The 16,644-nt window shown below is 38.2% G+C and overlaps 1 protein-coding gene across 2 annotated transcripts in view; it reads left to right on the top strand.

The window, feature by feature from the left end:
- The window catches only part of lactbl1b (lactamase, beta-like 1b), a 45,148-nt gene that overhangs the window by 13,497 nt on the left and 15,007 nt on the right, over nt 1-16,644 (top strand). Inside the window, exons 1-2 of one of the 2 annotated variants that reach the window (XM_042511536.2) lie at nt 6,458-6,622; nt 13,639-13,721. In XM_042511536.2, the coding sequence (XP_042367470.1) occupies nt 13,662-13,721 (60 nt within the window). In that variant the 5' untranslated portion in view covers nt 6,458-6,622; nt 13,639-13,661. Of the gene's footprint in view, nt 1-6,457; nt 6,623-13,638; nt 13,722-16,644 lie in introns of those variants that run through there. The other variant, XM_088069259.1, reaches the window with a different exon arrangement.

Genomic DNA, 16,644 nt, shown 5'->3' with positions numbered 1-16,644 from the left:
TGCAGGGTTCGAGATTGAATCACAGACTGGATCGTATTTATAACCTGTGTGGAACATTAATGCCATCTAGTGGCAAACACATGTCACCACAGTTGAGGATTTTGGTGATGGAGGTGATCGTAGAAGACAGATACATACATGTATGTCTGCTGAGGCCCAACTAAAACTGGACGCTGAAACTGAAGCAGCTAAATGGGATTCAGCCATTTTTATTCCATTATTTACACCTGTGACATATCAAAAAATGTCTTCCGTGACTTTAATGTCACAATCTTGCCCTGCGTCCAGAGGCCTTCAGACTCTTTGTTTAACCCTTTGACACCTGAGGAATTAGGCTTAATTTTTTTCAAAAGTATAGGAGGATGGTGAGGAGCCCCTTAACAAGAAATGAAAATAAAAATTACCTGAAAAGAAGCAACAAAAAAAGACGTACTAAAAAAAATGGCGGCAAGAAAGCGCTAACTTTTTTTTCTTTTTTCTGTAATATAATTATAAATACATAATTAGGAGTATTGCAAATATAGTTTTCTGGACATTTTCCTATTTTTGTTTGTTTTTAAATGATATCTATCTAATTCCTTGTCACCTTTTACTGATTTTTCTTTGCAGTTTCTGGTACATTTCTTGCCACCGTGCTTGTTGTGTTTTTCCCCACGTTTTTCTAAAATATCAAACCAATTTGCCTATTTTTCAGAGGTTTAAATGCTTATGAAAGGCGTAGTGTGCTGCACAAGAAAACTGTTGTCGACCCAGGTGTTGAAGGATTAAGACTGCTGTTTGGCTGTAAATCTTTTTGGTTCTGTTAGTAATCTGTCTTTGTTTTCACTATTATCAGGAGGATTTTGTTCTCCAGGTTTCCGTTTTTTGGTAGGCTATTTCTTTGTTGCATTTATTCAGTCAGTCTTGTTCCTGTTTTATGTTGTTATACTCATTGCAAGTATCATGTCTGGTTTCACCTCCTGTCATTGTGTGTTTTCCCTCCTGTGTGATTATCTGCCCCACCCTGATGCGTTTCACCTGTTTCTCATTAACCCTGCTGTCTCCTGTCCCTCGTTGTCAGCTTCCCTCATTTATTCTGTCTTCCCATGCTCCTTGGATGTTCCCATTTTACAGAGTTGGGAAGTTGTTTTTCGAACCTGAACCTGTGTTCATGAGCTTTAAGACGTTACGTGGAGTTAATGTGTTGTATTTTAAACAACATGCTGATAACAGTCTGAGGCTTAACATTAGAAAGGGATTTTATACCATTACTGTTGCTTCACTAATACATCGCTTAAAACTACTACATAAGCCTATTGCTTTATGCGACTAATGCTAATAACTAACTTTTCTGACTGATACAGGGCACTCTCTAACTAATGGTTACAGCTTCATACCATACTAAAGATTACATGTGAGCATAAAATACTGACATGCAAAGTGTGAATTAATATTTAGTTTATTTATGATAGGCACTCTTCAAATTAATCTGAAAGATCCACATTCCCTTAATTAAAACAAACAAAAAAATATTTTTGTTCACCTCTGTTTTTGCCATCTACTGTACATATGTGTGCATATGTACAAGTTTAACATGAGAAATGTCTTGATAATATAATCAAAAGGCACCGCAGAGATACATTTCATGAATGGGAATTTTCCTTTGTGCTCTGAGCAAACACTCAGGAGCTAAAAAACAATATAACTATTTTTATTCAAAGCTCCTTTTTTGTCTGAGATCAAGACAAAATTGAGTTAAAGTGCTGTCGAGTCCGAGACGAGCCCACAACCTTACAGGCCGCTATGTACAACACTGCCTCTGTTAAAAGTCACATAATTATTGTGCCTCGTTTGTTTTGTGGGTAACTTTTGATTCTGCCCTCTAGTGCCGTCTGCTGGCTGTATCAACACGTTTTCATCTCAGCTGTTAAGTTTTAGGTATCCATCTGTGTCTGCTGTTTATGTTTCGAGAAGGCGTTATCATGATGTCAACAAATGCACGTGATGGGATGACCTGGTTATGTTTAGACAACACAAGCTCATGGCAACCAAAGCCAGAACATCAACAAACACACATGCTGGCACTGATAGTTAAGATTAGGCAACAAGGGCAAGGATGTTAGGTTTAGGGGAAGGAGGCACATGGTAATGTGTAGATAAAAAAAAAAAGACAATTCAGACAAGGGGTAAACACCAGACACATGAAAGTCTGGTGTTTGTTGGATCCATCCACCACACATGTTTCAACCTGATGTTCGTACAGGCCATCAACCACCCGGTCATCTGCCAGCATATTAAAAAAACGTTGCATATAATGCGTACATGAAAGGTGCCTTTTGCAGACTTAATTTATGAGTTTGGAGTGAAAACAGATTGGCTGTATCTACTATCATAAAGGATGCAGGGAATACAAGCCCTAATGCAAGCCCCCGTGGTCAGGTCCGGACAGATACTGAACATTTTTGATGGATTTCCAGTTTTATGGAAATCTCAGCTGAGAACTGAAAGTTCAGAAACATGATAATGAGCTAAATAACTGAAAAGTTCAATATTTAAATTAGATTCATTTTCAAGATATTGTATTCATTTTTTGTAAACTGTGCCTTAGAAATTACTTTTTTTTTCACCAGTTCAAGGTGAGACTGAAAATTTAAATGTCTCCACTTTCTATAAAACCTCACATGGCATTTATCTGCCTATTGAGCCCACAGAGCCGAGACATTGACTGCAGAGCACAAAGAGAACCCAAATCAATCAGTCTGCGCAAAGCATCAGCAGTTTCAAATAGATTAATCTTTACTGGGTCTGGCATTAGCTTTGAAGTCCATCAAAGTTAACCACGGGGACCGAGTCATTAAAGCTTCCTCACCTCAGTCATCTTTTCAAATCTTTTAGGACAGGAAGTTAAAATAAATCCAGAGATATCAGAACACACTGTGATCTGCAGTTCTGTTTTACATGAAAATACACTGTGTGATAGAAACCAGTCCACCCAGCAGGAGTAACATTTGAGTATAATTAGATACCACACAGAAATAGTTGTAGTTTACACATTGTCCACTAGAGACCAGTATAATCTGTGCAGCAACTTTCCCTCACAATAATATCCCCCCTCTGTGTGCAGGTGCACTGCTATACAGTGAGCTAAACACACTTCCAAAAAAGATTGACGTCAAGGAGTTGTCCTCTTAAGTTTTTAATGGACACAATTAAAATTGTGCTCCAGGCCTAAACTAGGGGTCGACAAATTATTGGCCTGGCCAATTATTGGGTCTGATATTTGCCTTTTTTTCTAGATTATCTGTATCAGCGCTTTATTTTAATGATCGCTTAAAAAAAACTGATTAATGAAAAAGTGCAAAGAAAGTGTCAGCATGGGAGAAACTTTTACTTTGTAAAACCTCATTTACAAGTTTTAATTTTAATTCATTCAGTTTTATTTTATTTTCACTTGACTTTATAAAGAGAGTTGCTGGGAACTTTAAATATTTTTTTTAAAGCTGATAGTCGCCAATAAAATGTGGCATCATATGGTTCTGCAAAAACTCTTTTATAACCATTACTCGACGTCATATCTCAGGAACAGAAGGGGAGACATTTGAACAAATACTGACAAATACTGAAGCAAAACCATTGTTTCCCAATAAAACAGTACACCTGTTGGGGGCCCCTCTGTTGCTACTGATTGACACATTTTTCTGGCAGTTTTACAATACTTCAAATATTTTATCTTTTTCACTAAAGAGCTAAATTCATAAGCTTTATTACAAATACTATCGTTATAAAGCAAGACTGGTCAAGATTTTATTTAAATATAACAGAAACCTGATTATTCTTCGTGTGCTTTTTCTTTCATGTCACAACAAAAGGTCAAATAGAGTATAATGCATTTTATAAATGCACATAACTCTGATTGTTGATGGAAAGCAAAGGATCGGATTTTGTATTTACAGTCGCATTAGTCTGTCAGTGCTAAAGTCTGAGGATTACTGATGTCACTTACAGTAATGTCTGAAAGAGTGGATGGTAATAATACATTATATAGAATTTAATGAATATAGAATTAATTAAATTGAGTAGAGATCAGAGGGGGACGTGATGTAGTCACAAAAAGGGGACAAGAGAAATGGATTGTAGGATGGTATTTTAATTTTAATACATACTTTTAATAATAGATAATAGCATGTATGTTCTGGTGCAGAAGGAATACATTTTTCAGTGCACAGAAGTCATGCTTATCGTGCCCATTTTATATGTATTATACATTACAATCTCTCTCTCTCTGTCAATATATATTTGTGTGTGTGTGTGTGTGTGTGTGTGTGTAACCAGTTTTGGGCACTTATAGATTAATTAGTGCACCCTATTTTATTTCATTAGAACATACCCCACTATATATCCTCAAATTCTTGGTTCAAAAACTCTGATGTGATCAGTCCCTGTAAACAATATACCTGTCCTCCAGATAAGTATGACAAGAGGATTACCATTCATGTCATAGATTACACTGAATACAGCAGCAATTTGTGCACAATTAAAGCTCCAATGAGTACAGCAGCTTATAACAAACCTGCAACTCTATTCAGTGAGCCATGCGCACAGAAAAGTGCGGCCTATATTTTGTATTCACTTACCATCTCTGCCCAAGAGTACTTCATTACTTTCGTTAAATTAACAAATCGAAACTCTATTGCTCCTTTATCTTCTCTTGTTTAAAAGAGACCCTATAAAGCATGTTAGTAATTCATGTTGTCAAAAACAGCAAGCCAGTCTGAGCCCTTATCTGTGTTCATCAGTTTCTATTAACATGCATGTGACCAACAAAGGGATGTTTACTGTGCTCCTGTTCAACCTGGAATGAGAACATTGCAGATAATTAGATGAGACGTCATTGGAAATCTCATTCGAGTCGTAAGGGGAGAGTTCTAGTTTGAGTGTTTTTGGCTTCTGCCAATGTTTTTTTTCTTTTGTGTGTGTGATGTTTCCAAGAAACGGTTCCAAAATCACAAGGACAAGAAAAATGCTTCGTAAATGCATGTGCCAGGAAGTGCAAAGAAGCAACAACAATGAACCGTTCTCAGAAAAGACTCAATGAGCTAGTTAGGTAATCAGCCTGCAAAACACTACTAACATGATTGAACCAGAAAAGTTAGATTTTTAGGTATCCATATACCTTTGTATCTTTTAATTTTAAGAAGAAGACATGTGATTTGGGACACAAACAGTAGTCTCCTGGGTGAAAGCCCAAAGTTTGTTTGACCCATCCAACTCCCCTCTCGATCACATTATTTGGACTTTGTTTCTCTTAACACTTAACACAGTCTCATCCCAACTCATCAAACACCAGCGTTTTGTCAGTGTACCTTCACGTCTAAATATGTCATGCTAGTTACCCTCCTGTGTCTGTTTTGGACGTTCTCAGACGGCGTGTCCTTTTACGCTTGTGACATGTGTAATGTAGTGTGATTTCAAAAAACACAATTAACAGTTTCTGCTCATTACATGCACACAGTCTTTCAAAACAAACTTACAATGTACATTAGACACGTTTAATTCCTTAAGTTTAGGCAACAAAAGCATATGGTTCAGGTTATAAAAAAAAAACATCACAGTTTGGCACAAAATTCACCGCAAACAGACAGCAGGCTCCCACTCTTGCCTATTAGCAATCTTCTGTACAATTATTCAAATGCGTAATATATTCTTCCAACTTTTGAATGTAGACTATATTTAACATGTGACACATATTGTATTTATTCTTATGTATATCTCTGTTGTTCATTGTAGCATTGCACACACATTTATATATTCTTATATTTTGAACTTACATACTAGTTTATGAGAATGGTCTGTTATACTTTGTAGTTGCCCAAATTGTCAAAAAATGCTGCAGTTGTGGTGCCTCATACGGCTGCTAAAAGATGCTTCAATGCATCAGCGTTTGAAGCTGAGGGCCACTGACAAAGCGTCGGTATACATCGAGTTTGGAGTGAGACCGCGTGCATTAATAGGGAAATGTTGTGGAGGATTTGATGCTAACTGTGCACCTAAACTGTGTCCAGGATGTAAACTGCCCCCCCCCTCCCCAGCTACTAGTCCACACTCCATACTTGGTCCATACAAGAGACAGAGACCATATCGTCTGATTCCCAAGCAAAGTCCCCACAGACTGAGCTACTGCCGTCCCCGAGCATGTGCTTTATATAAACCACAACCTCAAGACCCATAACCTCATTAATGGACTGTGTAATCTTTCCTATTAGTCAAAACTATTTTCAGCTCAGCAAAGTGCAGTTAGCTTTTTGTGTTGTTGAGTAAACTTGTCCTCCTAAAACCTCGGGCTATGCAAAGGCAAAGATAACACACAAACGCATATACACACACACGCACGTGCACACACACAGAGCACAAACTGAGAGGGCACCCATTTTTGTGCCATGGCAGATGTGTCCGTAGGCTGTGATGGTTAATCCAGAATGCTGGGTTTGATACAAGCAGGATTTAGCCATAACCATGATACTAACATCTGTCAGCATCCCGCTCCGAGCTCCCAAACCCACACGGAACAAAAGCAGGAATATTTTTGCCTCACTGTTTTTGCTGAAAACGGAGGGAGACGCTTTCAATAGATTCAGAACCTGAGGTAAGTGTACAAGGACTTAATCAATGCTCTGTCGGATGTTTGACGGCCTAGAAAAGAGGCGCTTGATTCAATGCAGCTTATGTAACATGTTTTTCAACCAGCCTTGATTCCTGATGCTTTGTGCATGTGGTGCATCACTTTATTCACAAATGTTCTGCCTGTCTTATGAACGCAGAAACATTTGCATTTATATTCTGACACAACTGTCGCAGGAGAGCTGTTTCCATCCTCAAAAGCCCTTAAGCATGACTGCACTTGCTGTCATGAGTGGACCTAACTGAACACAGTTACAAATGCTGTGTTAAAATTCAGGAACTCATTTTAACTGATTATACTCATTTTAATGAAAGAATCAAATTTTTATTTTTTATAGTTAACAGGGCAAATTTTTGTGATAAAGTTACTTTTTATTGTTTGTTTTTTGGACTGAATGGAGGTCTTTTAGGGTGATGGGCTGAATAGATCGCTTGTTTTAAAGCTCATATCTTATCAGTTGACACATGCTTTATTATGATCTCATCATGTCTACAGTTGATTACATAATAGCACACTTCAGTGAGTATCTGCTGATATGATTAGCAGCACAGAGGATAATGAACTCATAAGTCAGTTGAGATATTTAACTGCAGAAATAAACCTAGAAAACGTAAAAAAGTGTGAAAGTTGTGCCGCGTCATCCCACCACACGTTTATATGTTGACATCATGGTAACAGGCTGCGTCATCTCACCATGACATCATCCCGCCTAGTGCATTTGGGGTTTTTTTTGTTGTTGTTGTTGTTTTGTTGTTTTTTTGTGTGCATTTGTTGACATCACCGTAGCCGCATCCTGGAACGTTAAAGGTTGACACTGCAAGGATACCTACAGCATCATAGGTTGACGCGGAAGCTCACTGACCGAGTGTTACCATGCGACGAGTTTGGAGTGAGACTGTGTTGACATTTTACCAAAAAAAAAAAAAAAAAAAGAATCTTCTCTAAGTTTTAGGCAACAGATGTCTTTTGATTACGTTAGGGAATGATTTCAGTTCAATCTTAATAAAAAGGGAAAAAAAAAAACAACCAAGATACTAAAATCCTTATGATATAGGATACTGTATTGCTAGATTGCATATTTTGGCCGGAAACAACTGAAATATTTTGTCAGTGAACATTTTACTGATCCATTCAGTATCAAAATATTTGCAGCTTCTCAGATAAGTTTATACGATTGGAGTCATCCCACATGTGTAATAGCAATTGTTGGAATGTTAAAGGCGAGCAGTGATGAACTGAAGAGCGCCTCCAGAGTTTTTTTCTTTCTCTTCTTTGCCATAAGAGTCCCAAACTTGCTACAATCTAAATTGCTCAGCATTACGATTCCCTCAAAACTTGTTTTCAAATTAGTTGTATAAAAATGTCATGAAAATTTGCCATGTGAACTGCATAATTATGGCAAGAGTGACAACACCAGTGGGCATTGCTACTGTAGCTTGATTGGTGAAATTAAATTTTAATATTCTCAGAATTTGCGTCACTGCAGCAGCGGCACAAAAAGCAGATTAAGAACACCGCAAAGCAAAACAAGGTGATAAAGTAGAAGCAATTAATAACTTTTATTATTACAATGCTAAGCAAACAATTGCTCCTCAATATGCATAATGCTCTACCTGAATAATCATCATGATATATTAGTCTCAGTAACAAGGCAGTCCAGTTATCTCATTTTAAGGTTATTGATGTAATAATTAGCTTTTTTTTTAAACACATGACCCACCAGTGGTTTTAACTTGACCTTTTTCATCTTTAACTCCTCAAATTCCTCATCTATCTTTGTGAACTTTGTATAGGAAGTAGAAGCAGTTTTAAGTATAAGAAAATAATAGATTAAATTGTAGTTTAGTCAGCTTATGAAGCACATTTGCTCGTATTAAAACGAGATAATATGCGTAATTTGTGGTGCAAAATTGGCCATTTTCTATGCCAATGGGCCTTAAACACAATTCAGTTCACAAACATCAATGCCAATAGCCACACACAGCTACTATGAAACTATTGTCTGTAGAAAGTTGGTGGTAACCAAAGTGCATTGAATGATATTTTTACTTTTGTCGTCCGCTTCAAGTTATGCCATCATCTTTTTCAGTCTGAAGGTGTGTGTTGGAAAACAGCACAGACAGACCGGGATATTAAGTCTCAAATACACTTTTTCTCTGTCACATTTAATTTCCTTGCCTGAAGTTTTGACAAATGCCTTTGTACCCTGTCAAAACTTTGCGAGCATGTTTTGGCTGTAATATTATCAGTGAAGTATTATTGGTGAGTCAAACGTTGAGACGGGAAATGTAACAACGTCGAATTCTTGGTGCTGTCAGCAGCTGAAATCCATTTCTTTTTCTGTGTTCATTCTTTTTCAACCAAATGTCTCTTTTATCCAAAAAGCTGGTGAAAACAAACAACCTGTGTTGCGCATAACCTGCTTTGTTTTGGGGACTTCAAATTAAATTGATTAATGTCCCAGAACCATGCTCTCTGCGGTACACTTGATGTATGACTGACTTATATAACAATATAACAATATATATATATATGTGTGTGTGTGTGTGTGTGTGTGTGTGTGTGTATATATATATGTGTGTATATATATATATATATATATATGACAATATAAAAACTAAATGTGTATCTGAAAATACCGTGTTCAGCTACAGGACCGTCTTTTCCAACAACAAGCTAATGACAGCTGCAAAGATGCAGCCTGGTCAGCAGTCAGAAGCTGCTCTGTAAGCAGCAGCGAGTTTTGGCTCATTAGCCCTGGCACACTGAATATGAACTGAAATGCCAGGTCAGGTTTTAGCTTGGTGCCGATTATCTGATGGAATTTTAATTGGTTTGGAGGCCTTGAAATGTAGGAGGCAGTACAACCTTTTTCCCCCCTCCTTTGCATCTTTGGATAAAAGGTATAAACATGCACAATCAACTGTGCTACTTATAGTTTGACTGGCTGACCTTAACTGGCACGTTTAATCTTTTTCATTTTTTCAAAAAAAAGTGTGAATATTAGAGTTTATTTAAGCAAGAAAACAACATTCATTACACGGGGGAATTGTAGTCACAGGTGTAGCCGCCTTTCACAGTCGTCCATTTGTCAACAGATTCCTGAATTACATCTTAAAAGTAATGTCACCTCTGAATCAAAGAAATAACATTGTTTTCTATAAAGTCTTTTCAAGAATAGGCCCTCATGACTTACTGTTTCTCTGCCATTTGGAACAAAACGAAAGCCTTGATTGTGTGGAAGAAATCAAATGTCTGTTATGCAATTAACCTGAGTGCCTTGATGATGTTTTTTGTTTGTCTTTTCTTTATTTCATTTCATTGCAGTGTAAAGCATAACATGGAAATGAGTTAAATCAGTTGATTAGATAGTTATACTATAAAGGATTTTCATAAAACAGTGGTTAAACTCATATAGAAGTAATCCCTCCCAATCATCACTTATGACCCACTAGAAGTGTGGTGGTGTATTTTTCTGCATAACCTCTGCTTTCTCCCTGGATTTTCTTATTTTCTGTGTTTGGGATGTATGTGGGTGTGTACCCATGCAGGTCTTAGGTGAGGTCGGGACTTTATAAAAAGACATCAACCAGGTGCCAGACCATAAACTGCAGGCATCCAAGAGTCATAGCGTCATAAAAAAATTGTAAAATTATAATAATTATTACAAAAAATTATAAAAGTATGAGTATTATGCCAAAGTGTAACGCCAAAAAAGAGTGACCTAGGGTTGGCTTTTACTTTCACCTCCTTTAGTGATGATGTTTACAAACAGTAACTGGCAAATCAAGCCGACTTTCACTCCCAACTCATCAGTCACCACCACTCTGTTAACCAGTGGTTGATGCAATGGGCAGCAACCCAACTTCCGCAGCAGAAGTCAGCATCAAACACAGATGCACTGAGACATGCTTTGCGGTGGCATGATACCCACAAGGCGGCGGCAGTTTGTAATGCCACCAGCAGCTACCACAGTATAAAGATTGAGAAGGTCCGCATAGACAGGGGAGGTTGATGGTCAAGACTTTCAGACTTTCACTGGGGAACCAAAAGACAACAGAGTTTTAATAACAACATAGTGTGCTAGTATATGTAGCATGCATCTTACCAACTGCTTTTGTTGCCTAAATCTACGGAAATTTTCTTAAATGATGCAATGCAGGTGACAAGACTAAATTGGGATGCCATCCCTAAACATGCAAAACTGACGCAGAAGGATACCTAGCGCGTTATATTTTGTTGTGTAGGTCCACTGACAAAGCGTTGTTATTCAAACTTAGAGTCTTTATATGATGAGTTGAATAAATCGTGGTTAGCGTTCACTGAACTCATCAATATAAGTTGCTAAAGAAACAAACTTCCAAGGACATTCAGCCTTTCTTTCTCTAGTTTGGAGAAAATGTTATGATTGAGACTTGTGAGTCATAATAAGATGAGTCATATGAGTCTGATATCAATGAAGACAGTGGTAACCATGCCGAACGTTACAATTAAATACTCTTTGAGTTTATGTGAGACAGCATGTGGGTTTTGTCTCTGTGTAGCTTTGATAAAGAAATCTAAAGAAATCTTTAAAGAAAAAGAAAGATTGTGTGTGGGATGACAAAAGACCCTGAGATTCTTTCACACTTATATCAAAGCATATGACGTGTGACTGTCGACCGAATTAATTGTTTAAATTTGTTTCATATTTTGTATTGCAACTAGTGTGTAAACTCTGAACAAGCTGTCCAATAGTTCAGTTGACTAAAAGGCAGCAAGGACACATTTTTAAAAAATACTCTTTCATTGCTGTGGTTTTTCAGTTCAAGAAAATGTGTTGTGTGAATGGAAGTAGGCTGAAAACTTCCTTCATTTTGTCCTTGTAAAGAAACATAATCAAGTCTGACAATACCAACAGTTTAACCTGCTTTGACAGTATAATCTAAGGAACAATTCACTTCAAAATCAAAAATATATAGCACAAAATGTATTCTTGCTCTTGCTTTTAGTGCTGTTTAGTGTTAGACATATTGGCCATAGAGATATTTGCCTTCTCTCCAATATAATGGATTTAAATGGCAATTGGCTTGCGGTGCTCAAAGCCCCAAAAAGTCCATTTGAAACTTAACAGCAGTGTCTCTTTTCAGAAAACATGCCCTAGTTACTAAAGATAATCCACAGACCTTTTTATGAGCAGTTTCATGTAGAAACTATTTTCTTTCTACTGAACTACATATTCTCTTCCCAAATCATCAAATATCGTCACTTGGTCAGTGCCGTACATGTCTAAATGACATGCCAGGTATCCTCCTGCGTCTGTTTATGACCATTCAGGGTGGCATCTCACTTTATACCGGTTAGATGCATATTTATGCCAGATAATGCTACCTGTCTTTTCACTGGTCAGATTAAAAAATTTTTTTTTTTGATTCTGAGGTGAACTGTCCCTTTAATATCCTCTAAGCTTGTTTCACTAACAAGCTCTTCCCTGTATTTGTCCTATAATTACACTATTTACAGTGTAATTTTGTCATGTGAATCAGGTACCAATAAAATACTTACTGGTTCCCACTGCTGGTGCTTGAACATAAATACTGAGGAACACATAAGACTACAGGGACAACTGGGCTTTTTAGAGGAAAGAAGAAATAAATTGTGCTAAAATATTGCAAATGCTTGTATAGTCATTGGAAAAAGCTGAAATCTGGGGAAAACTGCAATGCTTGTTTTTTATTGTGTAATTAAGTAAACAAATGGGATTAGAGTAAACAACTGGGAGAACAGACACACACTCTACTACAGCAGACCAGTCTGAACGTGTGCATTGTTTTCTCTATTTGCACAGTTCATCACCACATGCTGTGAAAGCAGGCTTTCCACCTCACCTCGGAGCCTCGGAGCCTCAGAGCCTCGGAGTGTGGCCATTCTTGCAGACATAAACACTTTTGTCCTTGAAAGTGGCAAACAGACAAACATTTTTCAGAAACTAGTTCGTTTCAGGCAAACCCCGGCCTCGGGGACAAGTGTGGAGGAGGAAGCCCTGCCTCACAGCTGTTTCCAGCCACACACATAGTCTCTCAGATGGTGTGAAATGTGCAATGCAACAAAATTGTCCGACATTTGTGGAACTGCCTGTGTCCATTAGAGCACTCAGTGTCATCTTAAAACAAAGAGCACACAACAGTTACACCAAGGTGCATCTGCCTTCTAACATTTCCTTGTGCGGGTCTTGTTTCTGCTTAAAGAAGTTCTTCACTGCTAGAATGATGGTCCTTTAACAAAAATGGGCTATTTATGCAGTAGAAAGATGCTAATGCTTTTGATATTGGTGCTAAATAACCAGAGAAAATAGGCTGTGGCATTAACTTTTTCTCAAAAAGGTAGAAAACCTACAAATATCAGAAAGTCTTGTTTCGTCTTTCCACCAAATAATATAAAAATATCGATAGTGATATCAAAGAGTCTCAATAAAGTTATCAACATCCAAAAGGAATAAGGATCCCCATCCCTAAAAGTGTGATGCCTCCCTCCACATGTAGCAGGTCTTTGTCTCCACCATTGACACCTCCTACCATTCCAGTGTTTGGCTGTCAATCACTGCCCTTAAGATTGCAGCACTGGGTTGCTGTTGGGCTCTTGCTGCAGTTGTTAGTGGTCATGTTGGCACATATTTTCCCTGTTGACGCTTCCTTTTTTCCTCCATATAGACTCAAAGAGCCATCATACATGCAGAGAGATTCTCTTACTGCTTTTGGCAACAGAAAATGACTTTTCACAATGGGTCACACAACATGTCTCTCACTATCATGTGGCCGTACTACATATCAGAGCAGTATAAACTGCTGCAGCAATGAGAAAATGTCACCTCCTCCTGCTTTAATTCCACGTGGACACTCTGTGCAGAGAGCAGCATGACGTAATACACGGTTGTCATTTTTTCCGCCACGAAGAAAGGAAAGCAAATAACGTGCAGAAGTTTTAACTTCTTCTTTTTTTAGGTAACAGCTGGTGCAGCAAAGTCATGGGCAAGGCGGGGAGTAAAGTCCTCAGGGAGACATCAATGGATGGAGTTCAAGCCCAGGTAAAAGCAGCCATCTCACACACACACAAACGTGCAAACTCACACATACAAACACACTCAGACACACAAACACGTGCAGGAACTGAACCCGCAAAAACACATTAAACCACTGTGATGATGATAATGGAGTTTTGTGTGTGTGTGTGTGTGTGTGTGTGTTTGTGTGTGTGTGTGTGCGCGCATGCGTGCGTGCGTGCGTGCGTGCTTGTGTGCGTGTCCTGACTCTGGTGAAATGGGCCAGCTGCTGTGCTCTCCAGCTCTCACAGGTTACGCAACCAGGATCAGCCGCAGCTTGCTTTCACACTTCATTTTGCCACATCACATCATGATACCTATAATCATCAAAGTACATTACTGAGCTTCGGACAAACCATTAATATCTCATGATTAAGCCGAGAGAAGGAATGATCTGGATGTACCCGATGAAGGATAGAAATTCTATTTATTGCCAAGAGTGTGTTTTATTCATATAAGGTGGAAGGAGATGGATCAAATGTTCTATAAGGTGAAATATAATCTAAAATTTTAGTTGGAGATGTTTGGATTGTGCATTTTCTGGAAATTCACTTAAAAAAACATTTATAGATAAGATAGCCAACTTCCACCAGGCTTTTTTGCGGTGATCCCAAAGCCCTTAAAGATTACTTTTTGTGTGTGTGTGTGTGTGCACAAGATAAAAAATCTCATCTTTCAGGAGCTGCACGCAAGTTATTTAAATGTCCCCTACACTCAGAAACGTGTTTTGCTTGCAGTTTCTTCACTCAGAGGTCCAGTGTGTAGGCTTCAGGGGGATATATTAACAGAAATTGAATATAGTATTCATTTGTCTTCGTTAGTTCATAATCAACTGAAAATAAGAATTGTTGTTTTTTGTTACCTTAGAATGAGCTCTTTATATCCACATACAGAGCGGGTCCGCTTCTACAGTTTCTACAGTAGACTATCGTCGTTCTACATGCTTAGCACATGACAGAAGTTTCGGTTGGTTGCTGTCAGCAATGTCACTGCTAGACTTGCTGTGGCATTATATTTTAACTGAGGGGTGCCACGCAGTATAGATGTGCACTCATGACAATGTATGTGTTTGCGTTTAGACGAGAAGGCTGCCAGCTGCAGACCGCGGCACCACAGTGTTTTCAACTGAGATATCTCCAGTCGTTATTGTGAAAACATGATCCTGTCCTTCCCATTACCATTTTGTGCCTAAACATAACCAAACCTTAACCATAGCATTTTTTAAATGTATTGTTTTAAATCTTACATATCTACGGTTTGCAGAAATACAACATTTGTCCTCACTATTGGGTTGAGGAGCTACAGGAAAAAGATGCTCAGATGTACTGACATTGGCGGTTCCGTCAGACACAGTTTGTCTCTTGACTGCATGTGCCAAAATGTCTAATATCTCCTTTTGAATCGTGGCGGACGTTTATTTCTCTGTTGAGTGAAGTCACCCACGTCCCCTGGACAAATCATACTGCTACATCTGCTTGTCTGCCATCTGCTTGTCTGCCAGTCTCTCATGTCCAAGATATTTTATGGGATCTAAGGTGCCGTTTTCATGGCAACAGTTCTTGCATGAAATGGTACAGTTTTGTTGCGGTTTGGCCTTTCATTTACACAGCAACAGTGTTTTGGGGCCCTGAAAACACAAACTTTTAAAACCCAAAGTGTAATCTTCTGAAAATGCAATCCCTTCTGTCACTGTGTAAACTGACAATGTGCAGACTCTAGTTACAAGTTACACCGCCAACTACTGGCCTGGCGTGCATACTACAGTGTTTTGGTTGTTTTTGCGGATTTGTGTACGTAAGGATTGTTCTCACAATGTTATCATATGAACGGTGATATATTAAAAAAAGCAAAGCAAGACTTTTCCGTCTTCAGTGGGGCTGTTTTCATTAAAATGTGGCCTAAAAAGAAGCTCCAAAACTGTCCTGGCAAATTTCTGGTCTTTCTCATCCTGGTCAGCTTCTGAGCAATTGATTAGCTCCCACTACAGCAAGTTTCTCTCTAAATCTAACGTTAGCTGCTCCATGAGTTGACCTGACCCTTGTACTTTGACCTGATGATGTTAATCAGATTGGTGGAATTTATTAAAGTCACACATTTTAAGTTTATTTATTTTATTTATAATTCTGGGTCTTGTCCTGTTTACTATATATATTATTAACATTACATCCTCTATAACAAATTGTAACACCCATCCTTATGCAGATGATACAGTTCTGGATTGCACTGCTAACACTGCACATTTAGCCACTGAAATCCTCGAGCAAACCTTTAACAAAATACAACATTCACTTTTCAATCTGAAATTAGTTGTCAGTGCCGACAAGACCAAACACATGATTCTGTGTCAGAAATATTGCAGATGATGGTTTGCACATCACCACTTTAACAGGACACAGTATGAAAAGGTTTCAGAATACAAATACCTGGGCATCTGGTTAGATCAGAAACATACATTTAAATTTCATATTGACATCCTTCCAAGTAACTTAAAATAAATAATTGGATACTTAAACAGAAACAAATTCCCTCTTGTTTTGTAGGAAACAAATCATTTAGGCAGTCTTGTTATCAGTCCTGGATTATGGTGATGTTATCTATAGAAATGCTTCTGCCTCAACTCTCACCTCACTGGACTCGGTTTATCACTCTGCACTCAGATTCATTACTGGTAACAGTTACTCCATCCATCAATGCATTTTATGTGATAAGGTGGGATGGGCATCTGTATCTGTCAGAAGATCTGCACTGGTATCTTTTCATTTATTAAGCCTCGAAAGGCCGCCATACATCAGCACTTTATTAAACTGGTCACAGTGTAATTATTCTACACGTTCAAGTGATGGCTCAAATTCAACACAATTGTTAATATGGGCCAGTTTAAAATCATGATTACCAATTACGTTAGCCT

The sequence above is a fragment of the Plectropomus leopardus genome, chromosome 2 (genome assembly GCF_026936395.1).
Source record: "Plectropomus leopardus strain MGB_pleo_1.0 chromosome 2, ASM2693639v1, whole genome shotgun sequence".
In the NCBI taxonomy this organism is placed as follows: Eukaryota; Metazoa; Chordata; class Actinopteri; order Perciformes; family Serranidae; genus Plectropomus; species Plectropomus leopardus.
This window is presented reverse-complemented; position numbering and strand designations above follow the sequence as displayed.